The sequence below is a fragment of the Melospiza melodia genome, chromosome 1 (genome assembly GCF_035770615.1).
Source record: "Melospiza melodia melodia isolate bMelMel2 chromosome 1, bMelMel2.pri, whole genome shotgun sequence".
NCBI lineage: Eukaryota > Metazoa > Chordata > Aves > Passeriformes > Passerellidae > Melospiza > Melospiza melodia.
The window spans coordinates 86,594,204-86,620,227 of record NC_086194.1 but is presented as its reverse complement, the minus strand read 5'-3'; the positions used below and the strand labels follow the sequence as shown (position 1 = coordinate 86,620,227).

At 42.5% G+C, this 26,024-nt stretch overlaps 1 protein-coding gene across 4 annotated transcripts in view; it reads right to left on the bottom strand.

Annotated features, from left to right (window-relative positions):
- Positions 1-705: 705 nt before the first annotated feature.
- Positions 706-26,024, bottom strand: part of NEDD9 (neural precursor cell expressed, developmentally down-regulated 9) — a 101,832-nt gene continuing 76,513 nt past the window's right edge. For 3 of the 4 annotated variants that reach the window (XM_063160739.1, XM_063160748.1, XM_063160735.1), the window contains 6 exons: positions 22,290-22,730; positions 7,185-7,286; positions 6,237-6,332; positions 4,585-5,808; positions 4,159-4,248; positions 706-3,302 (listed from right to left, as the gene is read on the bottom strand). In XM_063160739.1, the coding sequence (XP_063016809.1) occupies positions 2,811-3,302; positions 4,159-4,248; positions 4,585-5,808; positions 6,237-6,332; positions 7,185-7,286; positions 22,290-22,730 (2,445 nt within the window). In that variant the 3' untranslated portion in view covers positions 706-2,810. The remainder of the gene's footprint in view (positions 3,303-4,158; positions 4,249-4,584; positions 5,809-6,236; positions 6,333-7,184; positions 7,287-22,289; positions 22,731-26,024) is intronic. The other variant, XM_063160758.1, reaches the window with a different exon arrangement.

Here is a 26,024-nt window from a genome sequence, read left to right as displayed (position 1 = left end):
ATGAGGTTGGGCAGTGAGTGCCTTGGCAGTGGTGAAATGTGAAAGTAACTTTAGGGAAAACTTTGTGATCCTTAAAGCCATGGAGTTGTTTCAGATGGAACTCACACCCACATAATACTCAGCTTGGCATGTAGTAGAAGAGGGGTGCTCTTACCACTGGCTATGGGGAGAAAGGTGCCTGTACTGAGCAAAGTTGCTTTTCCAGTTCCTGCATGGATAATGGCTTCACCAGTAAGTGCTGGAGAGGGGGAGCAGGCCAGAATGGGTGGAAGGCACAGCTGTGTCCCGTGAGCCCACCTTCCTGTGGGATCGTATTGAGAGGAGCTGCCCCGCTCAGGTGAAGTGCCTGTCGGTGCCAGGCTGAGGTGGTCTGGGATGCAGCTTATGCAGCAGGAATGCACACAAGGAATGGGGCAGGATTGTGGTTCAGTGTACTGCAGACCCTCACAGATGTATTTTGGACTTGATAGAGTGGCTGAGTTGTATAAATGCTTCACCTGCTGCTTCTGGACAGGCAGAGAAACTGTCTGTCCCTTCCTCTTAAATCACCAAGTTCTCATTTCACACTATAAGCAATGACCAGTGAAAAGATGGAAAATGAGTTCCTCATTTTAGAATGGCTTTGATAGCATCAGCAAGCAGCAATATTTCCTTTTAATATACCTAGAAGACTCTGAAAACAAGAAAAAACAAGATGAAGCAGCCTTTTTTATATAAAAAAAGCTAGCAATTTTAATCATTCAAAAATTACTTTCTACGAGATAACAAACTGTAATACAGGGTTGCAATAAAGGTTCTTCTTTGGAAAGCACAAACTATCAACATAACCACTACACTTAGAAACACATTTTCACTTTCTAAGAATAACAGTGAAAAAAATGGACAAGGAAATCCCAAACAACAATAGTACAAAACAGGTTCACACCGATTGCTTTTTGGCAACTGGTTATAAGTTACAAAATCACAACTGCTCTTTCAGGACGTTACACCAGGCCAAGCCTTGGAGCCCATCCTGAGCCAGCTGGGTTGTGCTGGCTTCCACTGACCTTCCAGGAATGTTATGCACTCTGGAATGTTATGGTAGTGAACAGTGGTCTTTGCTCTAAGACAATACATTAAGGCTGCAGGGTTTCATACACAGCTGAAATGGTTCTGTCACCTCAGACAACAAATCCCACTTCAGTAAGGCACGTGTTTGGCTACAAAACGGGAAAGGCAGGAGTGAGGCAGAAGTGAGAAGTGCCTGTTTCCCAGGTGCTACTGACCTCAGAACCCTGCTGTTACCAGTGATCTGGCAAATGTTCTGAACACATTAATGTGGGACCACCTTGAATTAATAAGGACAGTAGTGTTTCTGCTTTAAAAATGCCAGAATTACCTGGAATTTTCCTGAGCTACTGCTCACTTTGAAGCACAGCTTTTAGCCTGTGGACCACAGGCAAATGGTGTTCAGTGACTTATTTTTAGGGGGTTCACAGAAGGCAGCAATGACAAATAAGCTTATATGGGTTTTGGAGCGACCAGCATACATGAAATTTCTGAAGGAGCCTAACACACTGCTAACAATTTTTAAGGGTCTACATTGAAAATTACTAGGTAGGACTGTGCGTATTTACTGATGGAACGGTCCCATTAAAACAGGACATTATTTTTGGCAACAGTGTAGTGCAGAAAAGACCAGCATCTACACAACAGAATTCTGGAAAAAAAGCCCAGTAGTTTAATGGAAATCAGAATTGCAACAGATGCAATTAATTCTCAATAATACGTCCTAGAAAATTAAGTGCTACTTCTTCATTAAATTGTGTATATGCTATAGAGATGTTTAAATATCTGTTATTTCAAATTAAACTTTTTCTTTCCATACAAAACATAATTTGTATGTTAATCCTTCTGAAAGGATTGAAACTTTGCTCATCCACAGCCTCAAAAGATGAGCCCAATGGATCCTGGGATACCCTCAGGATAACTCGAGTCCATAAACAATAAGGCTTTCAAGCCTGACTGCTAAATTAAATTGCCAATGCAAGGACATACAAAGTAAACATGTATAAAATTACATTGCTTGGAATCCATCCACGGTTTTGAAATCCCATGTTGCACAGTTATTAGAAACAATGAAATCTGAATGCCAAAAGATATTAAATATATACAGTTCTGCCTTCCTCCTTTGAAGGTCCTGTTTCTTACATGGCCTAAAAATGCTTTTCTCCCAAATGCTGTACACCTTGCTTGATATGTTGCTTATTGCAGCTGTGCATGTATGTTGGTCAGAATGACCAAATGTTTTACACAACAAAGTAACATCGAGAGGAGTTAAACTTCACAGAATTAATCTATAGAAAGTAATTTCTAAAAAGGGAATGGAGTTCTATGAGAACCATTACACTTGCTCCATGGATTGCTACAAGTAGGTTTCACAACCAAGTCCATGCACCAGCATCAAGATGGAATGAAACAAAAAGAGTGTAGCATCCAGTTAACAAATATGCTGAGGAAACAGGCTGTATATACAAAAGATATGCACTGTTTACCTGACACGTAATTTTTAAGGTGCTTAATTGATGTTTTAGGGAAAAAAGCAACATATACATATACGGTGTGTATATAAATCTAAATGTGTATAAGAAACATAATACAGAACCAAACAACATTCCCAGATCCCTGATTTGATTAGACTCTCTAAAGCATAAGAATGTATTTAAAATATTTAATAAAAAATATCTAAAAAAAGATAACATTTACATAAAAATAGCTCCAGTTTGTCTGCTCTTCTGCTTTGCCGCTCATGGTTGGATTCTGCTGGGTTTTCATAAGGATGCCATTTGGGCCAGTGAGAGTTTGAACAACTGCGCGTGATGAGAGAGCTCTGTTACTCTGTCCACCATCCTCTGCAGGGATGCCGTGTTGGGGTAACTCAAGGCAGCCGCCTTGGTGGCCAGCACAACGCTCTTGAGCAGTTCACACAGCTGGTTGCTGGAGTTCATCACTCTGTTGCACATGTCCTGAGTCGTCATCTGCCTCGCGAGCGTGTCCCCGATGAACACGAGTTTGTGCGCGCTCAGAATGATGAATTTGCTGTGTGCCACGAAGATCCGCGGGGGCTGGGAGGAGTTGACACAGCTGAAGAAGGCATCGATGGCGTTGAGGAGGGAGTTGAAGTGAGTCTCACACTGGTCGGAGTAGAAGAGAAGCAGGCGGCTGTCGTGGGAGGTCTGCAGGGCCTGCGGGGGCTTCCATTTGGAGATGTCGTTCTCCACTGGCTTTGTGATCTCTTGCTCCAGACGCTGAAACTGATTGATCTGAAAGGAAAAACAAAAGCTCCTATCAGCAAGTATTCTTGTAAGATGCTGTTATGTATTGCAATTTCACTCTGTGCCTCGGGACATCCCTGGGTATCCTACCTTATGCTAAGTAAAAACAGTAACAGTATGTTTTCTAGGATCAAGTGCTTTGATTGCCGTAAATCCAAACACGCAGAGTTCAGAATGGAGAAACATCTAAAATACTTCATTTGCATTAAAAAACCCCAACAACACAAACTCCTGAATTTACAGGCTGTTGCTCATTTGGAGTATTCTGAAATCACAAGTGAGAGAGATGGATCCAAGTGGCAATGACTCCTACACAATCTTTAAAAAGCTGTCATCTCTGTGGGATTTTGAGATGAAAACCCTTTAAATCTCACCTCCTCACTGCTTGTACAATTTTCTGCCATACAATATGGCAACAACATACTGAAGAATTAATATGAGGGAAAAGTGACAGCCCTTGATCTTGTGAACCTACTGTTTTTAGCACTAAAAGTGATGTTCAGCACAACATTTAAGCTGATGGTATTGATGTTCCCTGAGCAGATGTGAAGGTGGCACATATTCAGTATGGTTCAGTGATTAAGGCCCTGGATGGCAGGTCAGGAAAGCCAAGTTCTCAAGCTGGCTTTGTGCCTGACCTGCTGTGAGACAACACAGAAGCTTGTTTCTCTTCTGTGGTGAAATTTTAGAGTTTTTAAACTCTTTGCTTTTTATTATCTGTATCCTTTGCTCACTACTAAGGGCAGATCCCCTCCTGCTCTATTTGACCAGTGCCCCTTGGTGGGAGGAATGCTGCATTTCAGGGCAATTGTATCAGGGAGAAAAAATATCAGGGAGAACATACCTGATGGTGCTCTAGCTCCATTTTGCTCTGCTTGATGATATTTTCTTTCTCCAGAAGCTCCTTCTGTTGCCTTTCAAACTCTTCTTTCCCCTGTTTTGCATAACATAAGAGACTGTGTTAAATCAAAACTGCTTCTGAGCTAAATGGCAGCTCAGAGGTCAGGAAAGAGGCTGCTTTCTATTGGCTTTTTCACTGGTAGTGTTCCACCAAGAGTACAGAAAATGAAAGGATAGTGTGGCAGAGCAAAAGGCTGTCACTATTAGAAACCCAACAGTCCTCTTTGACAGGAAGTAATCATCTGGGTGAAATTATCAAAAATCTTGAATACGCATTAGCATGGCAATCAATTGCTGCTTTCCCACAAGAAGCTTCCAGAAAAACCACAAGCAATTTCTACATGCAGAACAAGGTGTTGGGTTTACCCACCTGCAGGTGAACATAATCATAGTCATCCATCCAGCTCTTTTCTGAGCCCTCACTGGTGGCACTGTAGGGGTGCTGGCCTTTACCCAGGAGCGGCGGGAGGGAGCTGCAGTGGTTCTGGGCCTTTTCTCCATGCCGCTGCATCTGAGGACTGTCATACACACAGTCAGCAGCGTTCATTATGTTCTCTGCTGTGTTTTTGACACGGGAGCTGCCCAGTGCCTGTCTGAAGAGCAGCTCAGCGTTGACACTGATGGTGGTGGTCAGCTGCTTGGCATCGTCCGGGACCGTCCTTGCCACCATAATGAACCGATCCAGGTCATCGCACTTGTTCTGCACTCTGTTGACAGCTAGGACATTCAAAGACCAGCTGTAGCTGTTCAAGTCATGACTGGTTTGGGTAAGGATCTGGTGAGAGTCCTCCAGCCTTTGCACCTCTCTCCTCATTTTGTTGAGGAGGCTGAACTCAGGCAGGCAGGAGGCATTGGCTGCCGATCCTTTGGCAAACTGGAGGTACTCCAACAGCGACTGCTCTACCTTATCCACAGCAGCGTGGATTTCATTGATGTGTTTCTCCATATACCCATAGGACCGCCAGTCTGGTGTGATGAAGGCTGTGAGGTGACTGACAGCTGCCTCCACCATCTGCTGGAGGCGATACAGCCTCTCTATAGCAGTGTCTGGATCAAGGATTAGTCTTTTGTCCTGTGCAGTTGATGCTGAATGAGAAGAGTCTTTTGATGTCGTTGACGATGTGGACATGTTACTCCTCGTGCTTCCCGTGCTGGAGAAAGACAACCTATTCATCCCATCAGTCACATCCTGTAAGCCTTTATTGTCTTGGAGGACTGGTGGTGGCACATCATAGACACCTTCTCTTCCTTCTGCAATGGGATTTTCACTGAGTCCTGTCTGTTGTCCTGGGAATGCAACTCCCCTCGGGGTATCATAAACATCTTTTTCAGGTGCAATTTGCTGTCCAAGAAAATGGTTTTGATGGTTTGTAGGGATGTCATAAACACTATGTGTCTGTGGCATTCCACCTGGCAATAATAGGCTCTCAGGAGAAAATCTATTAAGTTCTTTTCCAGTTGCTTTGGTGATGGGAGGAGGAATATCATATACTCCTTCTGGTCTTACACTGTGGCCCACTGAAGATGAAAAATCCTGCAAGTTTTCCCTCAGGGCTGTATCATCTTGGCATGCAGAGGGAGCTGCAGCATAGACCTGAATCACAGAAAACAGAACATGAAACCTTTGACTAGAATGGTGAAATATTTACCATCTTCCATTTGGGATGGAAGATCTGCTATTGACTTTCAAAGAGTCAGATACTTATCTTAAGTTTGACTGAGAGTCAGTTTTAATATCTCATTTTTATCACTCATCTTGATACAAATTCCCACAAACAGCAAAATCCAAAAAGGCAGCATGCTGCCACAAAGATAATGTAGGTCTAATTATCAATTTATAGTTCATAACCTTAATTTTGATGCAGTGCTTCACTTCACCAGTTTTAACAATTTAAAAACCTAAGGAAGTTTTTGAAGTACTGAATCTCCTTCTCCTTCAGGATTCTACATGAATCCTTGTTATAACACGTCTTTGGCCAGACATGAAAATACAGGATCTTGTGGAAACAGAGTAATGCTTACCCCCTTGGCAGGTGGTATGTCATACACTCCTTTTGCTTCTCCCATGGAAACTGGAAGTGCAGGCCCCTTAACCGATGTGGGGGGAATGTCATATATCTGAAGAAAGAATAAATGGATTGCAGAAACAAGTCACCTCAGGGAAAGCTCTGCTATTAGATGGATTTTCGTATTTTCTGTGTTTCCTCTCAGAAAGTTTGAACATGACCAGAGCTCTTCAGTTTTTTTTTTATATGAGAGAACATCTTGGATTTGCCTAGAATTTTGGACAGTTAGGAGGAAATGCACTTTGCCAGGTCTCCTCTGGGCAATGGTGTGGACAGCAGGCTGGAGAGATGAAGTCAAGGCTGACTTCCCTCCTGAGAGGTAAATCAGGGTCAGTCTATTGCAGACACCTCTTGGGGTGAACATGTAACCAGAACTGATCACACCCTTCCATTCAGGGGGGTTGAGTTCCAGGTCCTGCCAGCATCCACTCTACAAGCCTGTGGTCCTGGGCACTCACTGCTAAGGGTGCTCTCCAGAACAATGCTATAGTTCAAGCCCAGTGACATGGTGCAAGCCAATACGTGGTGAAAAAAACTCCCTGCATAGCAGCTGTTCATCTGGGCGATAATTTTACCCTTACTGAGTGAATTACTGTCAACTATGCCTCAACAAAGTACAGGGGAAAAAAATGTTCCCAGGCAGCAAGTTTATTCTGTTTAGATATACTCTTTGATCAAAACAGAGAGAACAAATGGGACTTTTGCGTTTGGTGTGCTGCCAAATCTTAGTCAACATCAAATAAAACTTTGAAATACGTCTGTGATCTGTGAATAAGCCACAGCATCTAATTAAAATATATTTTCTCTCTGAAATGAGAGAACTTGCCTTGCTTATAAAAGTCTGGTAGAAATTCATCACCTTTTGTGCTCTGTCAACCCTGTTGGCACTTTTATTGGTACTTACCCCTTGGAGAGGGCGAATGGGGGGGATATCGTAGGCATCCTTCTGGTGCTTAGAAGGGAATTCATAAACATAACCTTGTCCTGACCTGACTGGTGTTATTACCTGTGGGTAAAGCAAAAAGAGGAAATGTTAAGTCTCTGAGGATGTTCTCTCTGTAACGATCCAATCCTGTTAACATTCATGCATCATTGGCAATGTTAGTAACACCAGTCTGCATGCCCTTCTGAGAGCTGAACACTTTAAACGAGTCTCAGTAGCTACAAATGCACCATTTTTTCTTTCCAGACCAGCCCTGACATGACTGTTTGCTAGTGCTCTACACTGTCTTCTACTTGCCAAGCACAGATTCTGGGCAGGTCTGAGAGCTCTGTCCTTTCTTCCCACTGACCACCCATTAGCACAGACTGCACAAGGTGATGGCTGCACCACCCACTCGCTGAGATCAGGGCTGATCCCACGAGGTGTGAGTGTCCCCACTCCTTCTCAGAGGCTTAAAATACTGTGTTTAGTCTCTGGGAACCTACACCTTTGCTTGTAGAGGTATTTCCCAGCTACTCCAGCAGGACTCCATGTGTTACTGTGCTCCACAGCACAACATCCTGGAGAACTGAGTGTGAGTTGAGGCTTTGGAAGTTCTTTACATAAAAATGCCATGCTTAAACTTTCCAAAGCAGGACATTCAATTTTGCTGTCTCTGCTTGGTTTTTTCATGTTAGTGGCTAAGACATGGGAAATGTCAAGCCATTCTTGAAGTATATAATGCAATAACAGCCTCTGAAAAACAAGAAAGCTTAGAATTTACATTTTCTGACATTTTGTAAACCATTAACTACCATAATGACTGCAAATAAAATCTGGTAAAAAATAAATGCCTTAAGTCTTGGACAGCAGCTGCATAGCAGAATTTCAGTACAGTGTGGTATAAAATAAATGTTACCTAACCCCAAAAGAGAACTGGGTTTGTAGTGGCAATGCTGGCATCTGAACCTCTGCTGGTGCTATTTAGCTCTAAGAAAAAAATATAAATACTGTAACTCAAAGGCACAACATGATAAATTACATAGGCCACATAAGATGTGGCTTTGTACTCGGCTGGGGAAAATTTTATACCAAAGCTACCTAACTCTCCTCAGAAATGTACGCGAGGCATACCAACAGCATTTCTACCCAAATGCTCAGTAAGGATCCCGTGGCAGTGTTTGCTCAAAGGAATCCTCACATCCTGGCCAGATTTCACAGTGAGCTCTTCTTGACTGAGGTCTTCAGGGCAAGTCCCTCACACTGACCCCCTACCTCTTCTCTGCCATGTTAACAACACAGGCTTTCCTTCCTTTCACTTGCTGCCCAGATTTGGCTGTGCAGTCTCTGTCCCTGTCCCATGAAACAACCACTGGATTCCCCCTCGGGTGGGTGCCCTGCCAGCACCAGGACAGGTCTGATTCAGTGAGCATCCTAAAGCAGCACCAGCCCTGCCCTGACTCTGTGGGCCTTGGGGGAAGGAGGAACAGTCACACCTGGCAGGCGGGGGAAGACCATGGCTTTTGCAAGTGCTTCTCCTTGAACTGCCATCAGACACAGGAACTGGAAGTGATAGTCTCCAGAGTGCTGCAGATGAGAGAACTGCTCAATTGGGCATGGGGCTAATAGGGCTTACACACACAGGAGTTTTTTAAAAAAAGAATCTAAAAATATTGCATTTATGACAGGCCATTCCTGTCCCACAGCGTCACATACTGCATTGTTAAAGGTATCTATGGGCTAAACTTTAAAGGAAGTTCTTTCTGAAGTTACTGGAAACTTCCCATAATGAGCCACTCCAGACAGTATCCCTCCCAGGCCACTCTCATGTAGTACTGGGATTATTCTGTTTGCCAGAGAAAATTCTAACTTGTATCAACATCACCTCTTCATGCTTTTTCTGCCAGTGAGAGTTAGTGACCAGACTAGAATAGCTTGCCATGTACATTTTGAATCCTTTTTTCCCTCCAGCTGTGTACTACCAGTCAAATGCTTTCTACCCAAGTCAAGAACTGAAGGATTTGGTTTTAAGTCATGTTTACTTAAAGGTTCCTTCCAAGGGCTCCAAAATTACAACCATGGAGTTGCTTCAATGAGTCATTGAGTGTGTTAAAGTGATCCTCTGGGAGAACTGACAATGCACAGTAAAAACAAAGGGCTGTTTCCTGGGTAGCCCATCTCCACCAGCCCTTCTGCTGCTGTGAACACAGTGGTATTAGGCTGCTTGCTAATATGCTGGGAAAGTGCTTGACCATCCCAGAGAAAAGAAACAACAGGGTGTTCATGGCAGGCAGCCAGAGGCAACACGCAGCGCTGGAAGCAGGAGGAATGATGCATTGCTGCATTTGGCTCTGCTTCACCTGCTGCTCGCTGCCTACATGGACAATGCAGGACTCAGGATGCGTCAGGCTCCAAAAAGACAGATATTGGTTGCTCAGTGTGAAATTTTTATACCCACTTGTTCAGTTTTGTTCTGCTCCAGAAACTGAATGACTGAACTGCTTCAGGATAAAAAGAGGCTCAGAGGAGACCTTACCACTCTCTACAGCTCCTGAAAGGTGGTTGTAGGCAGCTGGGGGCTGATCTCTTCTCCCAGGCAATGACTGACAGAACAAGAGGACACAAGCTGTGCCAGAGCAAGTTTAGATTAGATGTTAGAAAAAAATTCTTCACTGAAAGAGTGATTGGGCACTGGTCTGCCCAAGGAGGAGGTGGACTCACTGTGCCTGGACATTTTTAAAAAAAGAGAGGATGTGGCACTCAGTGTCATGGTTTAGTTGATGAGGAGATATTAGGTCACAGGTTGGACTTAATGATCTCAAAGTCTTTTCCAATCTAGTTCATTCTGTGATTCTTTGATAAAAGACACCACCACTCTTCTTGCTCAGAGAATTGATCTCCATGAACAAAGTCACAGCCCTCTAATATAAAAAAGGGAGTTGATCCAAGCAGCACAGGCAATAAGGCACAGAATCACAGAAGGCTGGAAAAGACCTTTAGGATCAGTGAGTCCAACCATAAACCTAGCACTGCCAAGTCCCACTAAGCCATGTCCCTAAGCACACACAAGTAAAATCACTTGTTCTTCTCATGGCTAAACATGGTATTTTGCTTTGTATCAAGAATCCCTGGTCACAAAACAGATGATATCTTTGCACCATGGAGCCTGGAACGTGCATGGAAGAGAGGCTTGCTCATGCTCAGTACTTGCTGAGAAATTCTCCCTCACTCTGCACACGGGAGTTTCATGCAGCTGCAGTTACTCTGGTAGCCCATCTTTAGAGGCCTTTCCCACTTTTCAAAAAATCCTGACATACCAGATGCCATATGAAAGATTTACAGTACTACAAGGGTGCTGCTTTTATTTACTGTGCTGATACAACCCTAAAAAGTTACACTAAAGCTAGATGGACTACACAAAGGAAACCAGTTTCACTCAGCACTGCAGGACTTTTTATATCATTTGCTCTTTCCCAGACCTGAAGCAGTGGTCAAGCAGTGTCACTCTTAATTTGGTTGAAACAAAAATGCGCTCTGGGTGTGCCTAACTGCTGTCAAAGAAAGTGAGAGGTTAAAGTGCAAAATCCTTGATTCTGGGTATTCTTGACTAAAGTCTGCCTGCAAGTGCGACTGTGGACAGAGGACCTGAGGTGTCTGCAGGGCTGTGGTTAGCAGTGCACTCTGCTTATGGTGGCACTTATTTTCCAAAAGAAATGCATGAGATGCTTTTATGTCAGCTCCTCTTTAGGCTTTCAAACAAGTCATATGAAAGGCAGAAAATATGATTTTAAGACAACCAGCAACAACGAAGGTTTGCTGATAACATGAAAGACAGCTTTTTTCTCCCAGTGACTTGGGTATATTTTCCTGTGTGGAGGATCACTATCCAGTAACAACATGTTATGAGCAATTTCACAGCAAATTCTCCTGCAGATGATAATCTGGTCTGTACTGAGTACAAGAATATTTCCTGTTGTACCTCCACCCCTCTTTCATTCCAATGCTTTTCCTTAAGCTGGACTGCTTATTCTTGGTCAATTCAGAACAGAAGAAGCTCATCACCAAAGCTTTTCTTGAGTAAATATTCTGTAACAGTAATTAAAAGAATGCCCCCACTACTTGACAAAGGAAAAATGTGGGGCATTTGTTCTTACTCTCATGACCTCACATGGGTCATCAGGACATGGGGTTGTGCTGCTTTTTCTGTCTGAGGAAGAGAGGTGTAGCTGGGCAGATGAAGTATGGAAGATAACAAACCCAGTCAGAAGTAATTTTCATTTTGGATATTTACCCATATATATATTAAATTAACTTGCTGCTTCTGAATGGGATGCTCAGCCCTTCCAATGCATTGCTGAACAATTTTTATGGTTTTATTTTTGATGGTAGCTTACTTTTGAAGATGAATTCAGAAGGAAGGAGGTGACTGCAAGGGAAACGTTCCACATTAGCCACTTCTAGAACAGGGATAGCTGCTCCATCTGACACTCACAAATTCATTTTCTAACAAATGTCATTGCACTTCATACCTCATAAGGATTATTTTCCCTTTTACCTCTTCTCTTTCAAGAATGCCTGTGGTCACCCAAGTATAAAAAAATAATCCTGCATTTCAAACCAGCAATTTTCCTTGTTTACGTGTTAAAGGAAACAGATGGTGTTCCCACAAACTATCTAGCCCAACAACATTCTCAAAACATTGTTAACCACTTAATCCGTGCAGAGCAGCTAACAGGGACCAGCTTTGGCTCTGCTGAAACGTGTAATGAGCCTTCAAACTTTCAGTACTGCAAAACAAAGACAACTGAGCAGAAAGTTTGTTCTGTTCTTTCTGAAGACCACGCTCTTCCAAAAGCAATTACTTGGGCCTTTTCCATGCCAATGGCATGTCCCTAACCAAGAAAAAAGAGCTGAATGTGCATGTACTTTACAAAATATCCAGCTCTGTGGTTCATTAAATCCCGCTTTCCTAAATATAGGGGGGGGGGGAAACCAACATTCTATTTCTTCCAGAATTAAAAGGCATGTTGGGCTGCAACAGAGAACATTCCTAACTGCGGCAACAAGAAGACCATTCTCATTCTCGTGCTTACAGCAGATACACAACACTGTAGTTTAAATTGTTTCACAAGGACAAAGAGCAAATAAACCTACTGAAGCAAACAAAACTACTCTGAATTTATAGCAGCACCATGAGGGCAGAATTTGGCCTGTTCTCATGAACTGCAGTTCCTGATACGCAGAATGATGGGAAACCAGTGAGTTTTACAGGTGGTAAAACTGATCAGAGGTACACTGCACCTCTGCAGCACCTTGACCCACCCAGCCCAGCCTGAGGGGAGCTAAAAAGGACAGCTTGGTATTTCCCAGTATGGCCTCTCAACCCCAAGAGCCCACTGATGCCCGCTGACTGCTTTTAAATAAATAGTGCTTTTTGAAGATGGGAAAGAAGTGGCATATATTTTAAATTGGAACAAAAATCTGCATTAAAACATATTTCCCCCCACGATGCTCTCCTCTTCACCCCTTGGGCAGGGCTCAGCAGTTGATGAGCTGCTGCCATCCATTGCTTACCCTGGGAAGAGTTCTGCCCCAGTGGTGGTGCATAAAAGGGGGCTGGCATAAAGCATGGGTGTGGGAAAAATGAATCAAAGTGTAAGGAAATGAAAAAAAAAAAAAAAGTCATGTCTGTTTACTGTTGTAAATTACTTCTTCAGATTTAACATGAAGCTCTAATTGTTGAAATTCTGTTGCTGAGCCCCTTAAGTGGGTATGTAACAGCCACCTGGGCTCTCTTAGGCTTGGAACAAGCATAAAACAGACAAAGAGAATATAGGGAAATATCAGAGAGAATTAAGAGGAAAAGAACTCCCTATTCTCTTGAAGTCCTAGCCTTTTGCAAGGCAGGGACAGTGGCCATTGAATTATGTCAGATCAGGCAGTGAACCACTTCTTAGCCCTTCTTTCTGTTCTGCTGCATGTACTTAGGAAGCCATGTGTGTCTCTTTAAATGTTTTGCAATTTTTTTCCTCTTGAGGATGTTTCAGTGGCTAAGCTGAACTGCAGGAAGGTTGAGCTGAAAAGCACACAGGTAATTTAGGTATTTGAAAGAACCTGGCTAGCTGGCTAAAACTGTAATTTTTACAGAAAGCACACAGTGTTTCCACTCATGTATTCTGCAAGCTGCATCAGGATTTCCAGTGACTGATAATAAATTTCCTGACAGTAATACCTACCATATCACTTTCTGTTGCCTGCTCTGAAAAAACCAAGCAAACATGTTTTTACTTAGTTATTTGCTGTACACAATGACAGTGTATTTCTCTGCTGCCAACGAGTAAAGGTTTCACATGTGCTAAGGATACTCTTATCAATGCTTGGGTTTGTAAGGTCTTAAGATTATGAACTCATAGCACTTTATTTAAATCGAAATAATGCATGAACATTGGACCACTATAAAATGTTCTGGCATAGTATTTTCTGCCAAGACTGAGCTGTTGGAGAGCTTTGATCAAGTCTCACAAGCTGGAAGAGGATGGAGGAGAGGACGTCTGTAGATGCATTTTTTCTGATGCATTGGACTATGAGTTGTTTTTAGTGCTAAGGCCCAAATGTCTCTGCCAGGCAAGAGGAAATGGACAGAAATGGCTGTGTAGATTTTCTGGGCTGAGCAGGTTATCAGCTGTAACACACAGCAAGAAGGACCGCAGCACCAAGGAGTGTTGTGACACCTCTGCCTGCTTCTGAGGGGGCGTTCACCACTGAGATTTCTTAGAATACTCAGATGTGTGAAGAAAAGGACAGACACATGACAAATACTACCCTAGTACAGAGCTGGTTCATTTCTTGATGCTACTTTTATCTTTGAAAAACCTGCTTATTTTCTCCATTTGCTGTCCAAGACCTACACCTATGAAGATTCTGCTGTAAATGCTCTCAAAACCTAAAGCAGGTCCAGATGTCACTTATTTGTGGTGCGTTAAAAATGCTTAGCTCTTCAGGCTCAGGCATTTAATCAGAAACTTTCTAATGTGCCTATGAAGTGCCTCACCAGTAGATGTCCAGTCTTAAAAACTACCCCTGTGGTATTGTCATAACAGCATGTAAGGAAAATGGGTGTTACAATTTTGAGGATGCATTATTTCAACAAGACTTACACAAGTTTTGGGTTGTGAGTCTTGAAGATATAGAGGACAAGTTGTGAAACAAATTTAAGATAAAAAATGTGACATCACAAACTGGCCTGGATTTAAACCCTCACTGCTGGTGAAAAGGGTATAACCAACTGCTTTGCAACTAGCCTAATCCTGAACTTTTAACTTCTGGTATGACTTCCTCCATTAATCAGTACACAAAAGCAGGGTCATTACAATATTTTTAAGTTTCATTTTTTTCCTAAAGCTGAAGTGCAGGTTTATAGTCTTTCCAAACTACTTTTAAAAAAAATGAATCTGTAGAGTTACACAAATGTTCTAAGCTCTGACTATTATAAAATGACAGGGCTCTATGAAGTGTGGTGGAATAGTGCTGAACTTGCATTAGCTGTAGCTTTAGATGAGAACGTTGAATTTTTTCTCACTGATGTTCATGACTGCAAACTAAATGAAGATAAAAAGGTCTGTATCTCCAGATCTTACTAAATGAGCTGTACAAAAACACACAAAAAAAATCTCAACAGCTTTGTCACTGGCAAGATTTTACTGGGAATTTTTTTTTTCTTTATTTTATGATGTTTTCGTGACATGATCCCACTCACTCTCACATCAGCTCTGGGGCTTGCTGCCAGTTGTGTTATGAGCACATTTCTGCTTGCTTCAGTGGAACAGGCTGGCCTTGAACTGCAAGGCTGACTGGGAAGGGGTATTTCCAAGATTCTGGTAAGAGTCATTCTTGCTCACAAAATGTAATTGAAGACAGTCAAACTAACACTTCTGAGAACGTCCTATTTTTGAGAGGAGAGGAAGAGAACAAGTGAGATGAGCAAATCATACCATCACTATTAAATTATCAGCATTTAAAGAGGAGTGTGAAGAGGATAGTTGTCCAACATTCTTGATAAGAGTTTTACCAGTGTCATGTCATCTCCATGACAATTACTCATATTTAGGCAGATAGAGACATCATCATTTTTGCATGCTCTGGTCAACAGAGCTAAAAAGCTGATGTGTCACAGGACTGGTGATAGAACAGGCATGAACTCTGAAATAATGTCTATGGATGGGTCTTACAGAGAAAGAATCTCCCCCAATTATTGTGTGATAATTTTTAGTGGACAAATATGCATGACTGCTAAAGCATTCTCTGAAAAAACTGTGATTAAGTCTGAGCTACAGTTTTGATAAAAGAAAAGTATGTGGCAAAACTCAGCACCTCAGCATTTGGGTCTCTTGTCCATGATAAAAAAAAAAAAAGAATATCTTGCTTTGGCCATCCCAGTCTGTCTAGTCTCCCCACTCTAAAAAGGTTGTCACATGAAGAACCAACTGCAAACCAGAGCTTGTTTTCTGTGCTCATAATACTATGACTGTCTCTTTTCAAAGACAGAAGCCCAAGTTTAGGGCAAGTTTGGCAGAGGAGAGGAAAGAAAGAAAAAGGATGAGGTGTTAAGACAGATAGGGCAGATTGTGTCTTGCTGTGAATGACATGAAATCCTAAAGGCTCACAATCAAAAACCAGTTTGGTTCAGTTCATACAAATAATTTTAATTCTTTTGAGGTGCTTCATCTTTTTTCTGTTATTTCTTTCCTCCTACATTGAATTTCTAGATTAGGGAGAAAGCTTCATTTGGGAATTGTTGTAACAGGGTATTTCCATGACCTCTCATTTCCCTTCCTTTAAGACATTTCTCAGAACAGATCCTTCCCTGTCATCAATTTCAGTTTTTGTGAATCGGCATTTCCCAGTGGGCAAAAAAATGGCTGAGACAAAGCATTGCCAGAGTTTCAATTCCACAAGAGTGCTCTCAAAGGTACACTTGGGCAGAAACAATGGAAGTGCCCCTAAATCATTTAAGTTGGGAACTACACTGCTCTGCGAGAGAGAGGCAAATAAAACCTTCCATGAGGAAGAAGCTTGATTTGATTTTATTTCATTTGTAGAGGCTCTCTGGCTCACAAGCTGTATTGGCTCCATTTCTGCATGGGTGTCTCAGGGCAGCTGTACAGACAAGTGCTTCTAGTAAGTGGTGTTTAGATTAGCACAGCTTGCTTTGGCAAGTTTATGGAAGGCAAAGACACCTTTTAAACAGATATAAACTCCATCCTTAATTGTTTTTTTGCCAGACCTCAGTCATGACTGTCTGTGTATATTTAAAAGCTGTGATGGTAAGACCCAATGGGAATATATTACTGTCTTTTAAGGATTAGGGATAGACTGGTTTATGGAAGGTTCCTGTCTCCTAGGAACTTAGCTACCTTAATTTCACTTTGCACCCATTTTAACAATCTGTTTGGGGAGAAAGATTAATTTAGATTCATGTTAGAAAAAAAAAAAAAGATGCAATACTGCCACTGCTACATAAAAAAGAAAAACTGAAATGCTTCATGCAAACATATGGAATGATGATATTCTGATGCTAATTAGTCATCCTTCAAATCAAAACATCTAAAAAATCATAGAATGCCTGCCAAGACTTTGGATTTCACTAGAACTGTATTTTCTGATGGCCAGCAACCTGTCTTCATCTACCCATTTCCTATCTCCAGAAACCACACTTCCTCCTTATGATGAGATTCACTTTCTGAATAATCAGTTTTCCACTCATGTGGATTTTTTTTTCTAAAATGCTCTGCTGCTGTGCTTAGTTTTTAGTACTTAGAGGGCAATTTAGATTACCTGAATTTGGTGTTTTGTTTCAGACATAACCAAATGCTCAGTTAGGTTTTTAACCACCAAGAAAGAGCCCATAAGCTTGCATTTTTCTTTTATTATTACTATTGTTATTGTTTTACTATTTTTAGCAAAGGTTTGATCCTGCTCTTGGGAAGACAGATTTGTGCCCCTGGAGCCCTCAGTTATTGGATGAGACTGCAGGACTGGCTTTTTTTTCTGATACTCCAGGGGAAAAATGCACGCCTCTGGTCTACAAATAGAACTGATGAAAAAGAGCCCTGTGCTCAGGGAGGAACAGGGAGTAATGCTGAGCTCATATATTTGCTCAGCCTAATAAAATGCAGTTTTTTTCTTGAAATACTTCTCTACAAATCACATCAGTGACTAACTACTGCTTACTCTGCCTTGTGGATGAGGGATTAATGCACTGACTTTTCATCAGTAAAATGGTTGTTCTCCTATTAACGTCACATGGAAAGTTACAAGGGAAACTCCCGAGCCTAAGAAAACAGCTGTGAGCTGTTTTAACCACTGAGCTTGCATTTAACTTGAGGTATTTTCATCTTTTAGAGCACATTTTGTGAAAGCAAGCTCTGAGTGTTGAGGTATGTGTTACCATTGCTGCTGCACTCAGCAAACTTCCTGTGTGTTCAGCACTTTAACACAGAAGCAGTATTTTGTTATGAGGGATACAATTCCCCAAAGTAGAGTTTGTAATGTGAAAGCAGAAGAGAAGAATGACTATATGATCACTGTTCGGGCCATTTATGGAAACCCCATCACAGGAAACTCTGGTATTTCAGCCTGAGGGTAAATGGGGACGTTATCTTGGAATGTAAGTACATTTTACCAACAAACTGCAAAACACTAGATATGATCTCATTCTTTCTGATAAGAAAATAATCTGTCACACAACTCTTTACTGTGCTTAATGTCTTTATCTTCTTATTTCATAAATGTAAAAATAGGCAAGGAAAAGAAGACAATAATGTAAAGGCAGGCTTATTTCTGGAACTAACATTATAAGGAGCCATTTGTTTCTTCCCAGCTAGGACAGTACTTGTGTAATTGGAAGGAAAAATGTCACAATGTGGCTAACTGGCTCCTGCTACTGAAGTCTGTGCCAGAATTGTCAGGGTGGTGCTGCTTGTGGGGGGGTGTTTCTACTTTCTCGTGCTTTGAACCAGCATGACTCTTAACATAAATAAAACCCAGGGAACAAGGTCCGTTCCCATAGCCATGGTTTACCCAAATCTCCTGCTGAAGACAGTGACCTCTTGATAAAGTAGGATGGTGGGGTGTGAAACCCTTGATTTGTCAAGGACATGTTTATACTTGGAAATAGGCGGGGGATGAAGATGAGTTCCTTCCCTATTCCGCTCTATCCACTTTTAAAAGGTGGATAAATCTGAGTGCTTCCTGAACTGAAGTGTTCCAGTCCAAACAGACCAACAAACAAAAAAGGTGATTTGTTGCAAGTTGGCATTAATCTCTATTTGCCTGATTTGGTCTGTGCCTTGTGGGAGCTGTAGTTCAGGGCTGGTAACTCCCACAGTCCGGTCTCTTCTCTGGACAAACATCAGCCTCACTCTGTTTTGTGCAGAGTTTCCTTGACCAACAATTCTCCTGACAGCTACTGGTTCCTACAGAAAGCTGTTTTCCAACAAGGAAATAATTCCCTTAATTTTTTTGGCCAATGCTACTTTCAGGATGGCAGGGACAGCACAACAGATCAGCGAGGAGAAACACTGAACCAGAAAATGAGTGCTTAAATTATGGCAGTGACTTTTTTTTTCATGTGTAGCCTTCCCTACTTCACAGCTTAGGTGTGAACTAATGATTAATCACTAATGATTAATCAGATGCAAAAGAATCTTTGTGCTCTGTTGGCACCTTTCCCAAAGGATGTTCTCAAAGCAATCTGTACAGAATGAGTTCCCTCATAATTAACCCACATATTTTGCAGATGAGATGCAAAAGAACCACTCAAGACCATGCAGAATTCTGCAACAAGGATAAAAACCAGGTTTCCTGAATGTCAGATTTGTCTGAAGGTTCTTTCTCTTTGCTGGCTGCAGCAAAAGAGAGTAAGTTCCAAGGCAGAGTACAGAAAGAGGGAATAAATTCTAAGACACAGCTTCCACCTCTTTACACCCCTCAGATGCTCTCCACGCTTTGGGGTTTTGTGACTGAACTTGCAGCAGAGCTGCAAAAGCCTGGGGCTAACCAAGGCTAATTTTAAGGCTCCTTATCTCTGTCACTGGTAGGGTTAGTTCTAGAAGGTGCTATTTTCATTTGATAGAGGGAGCCAATACAGCTCTGTTGTCAGCAACCAGTTTGGCCAGAATCAATTAATCACTGTAATTACCTGCCTCAGGACTCCTTTTTGACTCACTCTGCCTTGCTGGCTTAGGAGATGGGTTACCTCAGCACAGCTTAATAACATGCCTGCTGTTGATTTACTGCTGCTCCAGGCTAGACAATTCCTGCCTGACAGCAGCTCCTGAGCCCTGCCTGCAAAACCTGCACGGCAGCCAAGCACGTTTGCACAAGGGAAGCAAGCAGACACGTGCAGAAAGGGATGGCACAGAAACTGCTGCTGGTCCTGCTTGGAATGGTGTCCAGAGGACAGAGTTTTCTTCTCTAGCTCCTGCTGTGGGAAGGGAGAAGGCTTGCATACAGCAAGAACTTGCAGCAAAACCTCTCAATGTCCTTATGACTACCAAAATACACAGCTTGCTGACCAGCTGGTTGCGCTGATGGAAGGAGCCAGAGTGGCTCATTTAAGCCTTTGAAGCAGGTGTCACAAGCCTGAGACAAGATATCATTCAGTTTGGAAGACAAGGCAAAGAGACCCCAAATCAAACCTTCAAGATACCCAGCTTTTCTTAGTATTAAGGATTGTTTTTACTGATCCCTAGAGGAGGAGGATTTGGAGGGCAGACTGTTTCCTCCATACAAAGGAGACAAGCGCTGAAGTGCTTCCCTTTAATTAGGCTTTTCTTTCACAAAGGCATTAGCAGAGTTGCAGCTGTAGCTGTAAAAAAGCAGCTTAGCAAGATCAGGATGATACAGAACAAAGTATTTTACCTTAGACACCTCCTTCACTGCTAAGTTGTCTCTTGCCTGCCATGGATTCAATCCCAATGTGTTCCTTTTAGCGTAGAACTGAGCAATCCCAAGGAGCAAGGATATATCTACCTCTGGTCAAAGCAGGATGCTGCCATGAGCTTTGCCAGCCACTAATACAACACAATGAATACTGAGACTAAGGACTCTTGGGCTAAATAAATGTAAATCAGGACTAAAGCAAGTAGCAAATATTGGCTAGGGCTAAGCAGGTTGGCATTTACTTTGATTGAGGATGAAATGCTTTATAAACGTGTATGTTTAGTTCTTTTACAGTGAGCAGCATAGCTGGTCTTTCATGGGTGGCAAGGAATTAAATGAAAACAAGTCACAACTCTGACAAATAGATAACTTTCTAAAGTTATCTATTAAGAATTCAGAAAAAATCATAATCAAGGTTGCTGAAAAAATTTCTCAGCAGAAACTTGGAGAAAACAGGAGCTTCACAGCTTCTGATTTTTGTATCTCAACAAGAACTTTGCACTTAGACTAAAACAAAGATTTCAGTCTCTTAGGGTTTCGAGGGTTTTACACAGTCCTAGCAGCCAACAGGTTTATGCAGAATGTCCTGTTATTTTCACTGGAGCTGAAGAGGGTGGGAGGAGGGAGAAGAAAATTCCTCTTATCAGTTGGAAAATTCTTTCTGCGTGGAGTAGAAATGCACATTAATTATGCTAAGCAAACTATCCTAATAGTATTTACGCAAATCAGGTACTAAAATGAAGGCACATAGTGCTCATTCCAAACTAATTCCTTGGGCTTTCCTACAGACTTTAGTGCAGATCTGCTGTATGGTGCATCTCCTGTGCCCAGCCTGGATAGCTGAGGCATCTCTGAACAGTGCTGTAAAATGTTTCCTGCAGCCATACCCTAAAATGAGATCTCTTCTCTGCTGCCCCATCAACAGACTATTTACCAGGTGCTCACTAACTACCTTGGAGGGTATCCACTGTGGATATGCAAACAATACCATCCCTGGAAAATATTTCAATGTATGTGGTCTATATAGAAAGAAGGAAATGTGAGAAAATACATGGGAGTTATCAAGAAAACTCACATAATTGCTCCAACAAAGCACCTATCTCTGCCTGTGCAGCAAGTGCAATTTTCTTGTATTATCTGCCTGCACAGCCTATAAAGCATAACTATGGAAAAGCTGAGCAAGCAAACCTCTTTATAAATTGACTTGGAATGGTTTCACAGATCTTTCTTTCTTGCTCAGAAGACAAAAAATCCATTTATTCTTATCAAGGAAAATGAAATTATAACAAGGAAATAAAAGCATTAGAAGATGTCTTCCAAAGGCCTGATACGAAAAAGGCTGAGTTGTGGGTGATGTGGGGGGAAAACACAAAACAGACAGTCTTGCCAAACTAAATTAGATGAAAGTCTAAACCAGTAAAGAACTTCCTGAGAGAGCCATCATCCACTCACATAAATTGGATATTAATGCTATGTTTTGAGCTCTTAAGGTAAGCAGGATGCTGATATCTGGAGCTGTCGGGAATGGAAGGACTGAAAGAATTTCTTTTTGGCTCTGTAATACTTCCTTCCTTGGGTATCCTCCTTAATCCTTTTCTGTCACCAGGGTACCTGGCAGGGAGTGGCAGATGATGGGGAGAACTTAAGAAGAATAGCAGGAACAAGGGGTGACCCTTGCAAAATGCAATATTGCAGTAATGGCTGCATCATGGAGCTGCTGCAGCTCTCACTCAACCAAGAAATTTAACTGTAGATAAACATCAAGTGCACTCTTAAAAGGTTTAGGTTTAGTATTAAAACATCCCTCATTATCATTATTCTCTTGTTTCCTCACTCTTACAAGTATGGCCCTTGTCACATCAATCACTGATTTCTCTTTGTAGTTTAGACCCACTGGGACTGCTCCAGCAAGACAGTATATAATTTTTAATTAAACAAAAATTACTTGGGCAGATGATGTAACTGTTCATTAAGAAGTGGGAGAGTTCATGAGGATAAAGATGAGTTGCAGCAGCTCTTTTGAACATATAATGTGAGAGTGCCACAGGCCAAATGTGCTTCAGCCTGGGAGGAGCCTGAATCCCATGCTTCTCTCAGCACAAGTGAGCTGCTCTGCAGCTATGAAATAAAAGCAAATGCACACACCTTGTTAGTCACAGCTGGACCATCAATACACCTCTGCATGGAGGGTGGCACCTGGTAAATCTCTTGTCCCACCAGACCGTGACCGGTGGGTATCTGGTAAATTCCCTGGTTTTGGTGGGAAGGCGGCACTTGGTAGACAGGGTCCCGTGCCGGGGCGTGCGAGCTCGGAACTTGGTAGATCTTCTGGTGGCTGAAGGGCTGATTCATCAGTCCTGAGCTGGGCACATCCTGGCCAGGAGGGCTGTCCTGCACCACGGCACCTACCAGGAGCTTCACGCGGTTGCCTGGGACGATGCCTTGGCGGCCGTGCAGGGAGCAGAGCCACCATCCTTCCAGCCCCTCAGTGTTCTGCTCTATCACCGTCAGGATGTCTCCCTTGCGGAAGGCCAGCTCCTCTGCACACTCGGGGACATTGTCATAGAGGGCCCTGGCCATAAGATTCTGTGGAGAAACAAAGGCAAGAATAGCACGTCAACAAACAAGCCAGAATTTTTCCGTATCTTCAAGCACATTCTAAGTGATAGGAAATATGGACTGAATTTGAAAAAGAAGTGCGCAGGAAATAAAAAAAAAAAAAAAAAAAGGAAAATCATACAGCACAGGATTCCTCTGTCTCAAGTTGGGAAAATGAGAGGCTTATGCATTAGCAACACTGCTAGTGAGAAATTTTCCAACAACAGTGGGTCAGATAGAAGCTCTTTATACGGCCTAGTCCCCTGAACAGACAGAAAGTCAAGAGAGTGCTGCTCCTGGCACTGAGGTGCTCTTCCTGTGAATGAGGGGCTTGTACCTTCATCTCCTGACACTGATTTCCCTACAAACATGCTCTGTGTACTGCTACAGCCAGCAAGCAGCCATTAAAAATAAACCTGAGCAAGACTCACAAGGAGTGAGTAATCCAGAGTCATTTTTCCCAACCAGTTTTACATTTGTGGGGTCCCAAAAGACTTTCCAGGGAGGTGCAGATCCCATTTAGTGTAAAGACAGTGGCCTGGCTTTTTTAGCTGACACCTGCAGGTGGCCTTAAAAGTGATGAATCTCTAGACCACCTAGTAAGAAAGACCATCTAAAAATGAGTTGACAAAATGTTGCAGGTTTTGAGCTACGATGCTCATCTTTGCATGTAGCTTTGTGCCTTCTCACTCTGCAAACTTCTTCAGGGGCACAGCATAGCACAGCAGTAGCTTAATAGATAAAACCCTTCCTCCCCTGCTGCCTCAAAACCAGCCCCACAAAAAAAAAACCCTCCAAACCAACTTCAAAGAACATGGTTCCTCTGAGGCCCACCTTCTGTAGAAAGATCTTCAAGAGAGAAATATAATTCTAAAAAATAATGTGCCCAGTGACCCCAAGTAGGGTCATGCCCATGCCATGAGGAAAGTAGCGCCCATCTAAAAGAATGTAAGAATGTAGGTATCAACCAGCACCACAAAGAGCCTCTGTGTGTAACTTAAGGGGAGACTCAGGGCAGCCAAAGAGCGTCTTTGACTTGTGTCAACACAGTTTAAGCACTCTTAGATGCACTTTGCTTGATTATGTGAAGTAGAGCAGTACCATCAACACAAGGAGCTTCACACAGCTCTACTCCCAAGCATTTGCCCAGAGTTCCAGGCAGGCTTTGCAGCTTGCCCTGACTTCTCTCCTGCTGGGGTTCTACTCCCAGCAGCACCTCTGCTATGCAGTTTTAAGCCAGCTCTGAGTTGATGGAAGACTGCTGGCTGTGATGTGCTACTAATAAGTACCATCTCCTCTCCCAGATGGACCCACCTCCCTTTCCTCTTCTTTGCAGGCCTCTATGGCACATCCAGTTGTGAGTAACTGGCCAAGGTACTCAATGGAAAGTAGGCAGGCTATCTGCACTAACATTCTTGGACCCCTCAAAAAGGCCATGAAGATTTAATTTCTTGGCTCTGGTGATATTTCCAGACATATTGGAAACAATTGCTCCATGATTGCCTGATTTTCAGTGAAGGCAGTCCGCAGAGGTGGTTATAATCCAATTGTAAGCACTTGAAAAAATATACAGAGCCCTGGATCTGAAGTGTTCAAGCTGAAATATCTGGATGCAGTACACAAACTGAAATGGTGCTATGCCACCAAAAAGGATATGCAGCTGCCTTAAAGATTTATCTTTCCTATATCAAAGGAATAGCGTCAAGTACAATTTAGTGTTTTTATCTGTCATATTTATCTTCCTTCTTGGACACTTCAGAACTTCTTCTTTTAACCATCCCTCACTTGTTATATCTTTCCCTGTTGACACACTGATGTTTTCCCATCATTCCTGTGCTTCCTCAAGACAGAGACTTTAGTTTGACCTTGCTCAGTGTAGCAGGTTGTGTGCAGGGCTGTCTGGTGGATGGAAGGGGGATAAGCTCAGGTATCACATAAAAGGTAGGTGAACATGCATTTCCCAAGACATGCAGGGTTGAAATGGGGTGCACGAGATCAGTTTCCTCTTCTCTGAATGGGAGATCAGCTTTCAAATGTATGAGAAACACTGGCTTTACCTTTCATCAGCATCATTAGCGAGGTTGGTATAAATTAAGCTTTGGCTTGGAAAAGCAGGATTGCCATTTTGAACTCCCATGTAAACAGCAGCACTGGGGCCCACCATTCCTTCTGATGTATGTTTACTCAGCTCATCAGTCAGCAACACTAAGATATCCCAATACAGATAAAGCAGGGAGCAATTTTTGTCCATACCCTGGCAGGACTGTAGAACTATTATTTAAGCATGGTCAAAACCAGTAGTCTTTTCTTGGGCACTACCTCTATGCTCTTGCTGTGTCAACCAGGCTGCTTAGTGGATCTGAAGATCAGAAAACAAAAGCCCCTGCCTAATCTGAATATTCAAGTCAATCTCTTATCTTTCCACATTTCTTTCTAGCATGTCTTTCACAGGGGAAATCTACTAATGGGACAAGAGCCTGTGCAACTTTAAGAAGACTTTCACAGGGGGAGTTGTTTAAAGGAGGAAGATTACAGCTAGGTGGGGGAGGCACTAACCACACAGGCAAAATCAATGATAAATGTGTATTTTTCTGTACTTTGGTGTTTAAAGGTATTTGAAAAGCTTGATTAGCTTCTGCAGCAAAGCAATTCTCAGAACAAAACTGAAATGGTGGTAGAATTAGAGCAGATAAAAGTTCCCATGTGAATTTTTTTTTCTAGCTGCTCATTATCTCTGTCCCAGTGACCTTCTCACCACCTGGCATGCAGCATGTTAACACTTTCTGGATGTGCTTCAGGAACTTCTTTGCTGCAAACAGCTTCAGATTCTCATTGTTGGTGTTAACTCAGGCACCAGTATGTGAATTATACTAATTGGTTGCCACTTGTTTCACAGCCATTTCCCCGAGGCCTTTTAAACAGCCCAGAGCCATGCCACCAGCACCATTCACTGATGGAGCAGTGAAGCAGGAAAAATACTCCTCCAAATAAGCACTGGGACCAGAAACACCAAGCCTGCTGCTTGGTGCCAGCAGCAAAGGCGCTGCTCCTGCTAAGCAAACCTTCTGTGTTTTCCCTCACTTCATTCTTCCTTCAGAGGATTGCTTAGTGTGAGCTTCAGAAACAGTGTCAGTCACTTTCACAAGTCAGCAGAATCAGCCTTGAGAAAATTGCAATTGTGACCACAGAAAGCAAGCTTTGGAAACCACAGGTACCTTTTACCTGCTGCGGTGATCGCAATGGTCGTCTCTACTTTTCATCACGCGGAAAGAAGTTCTGATC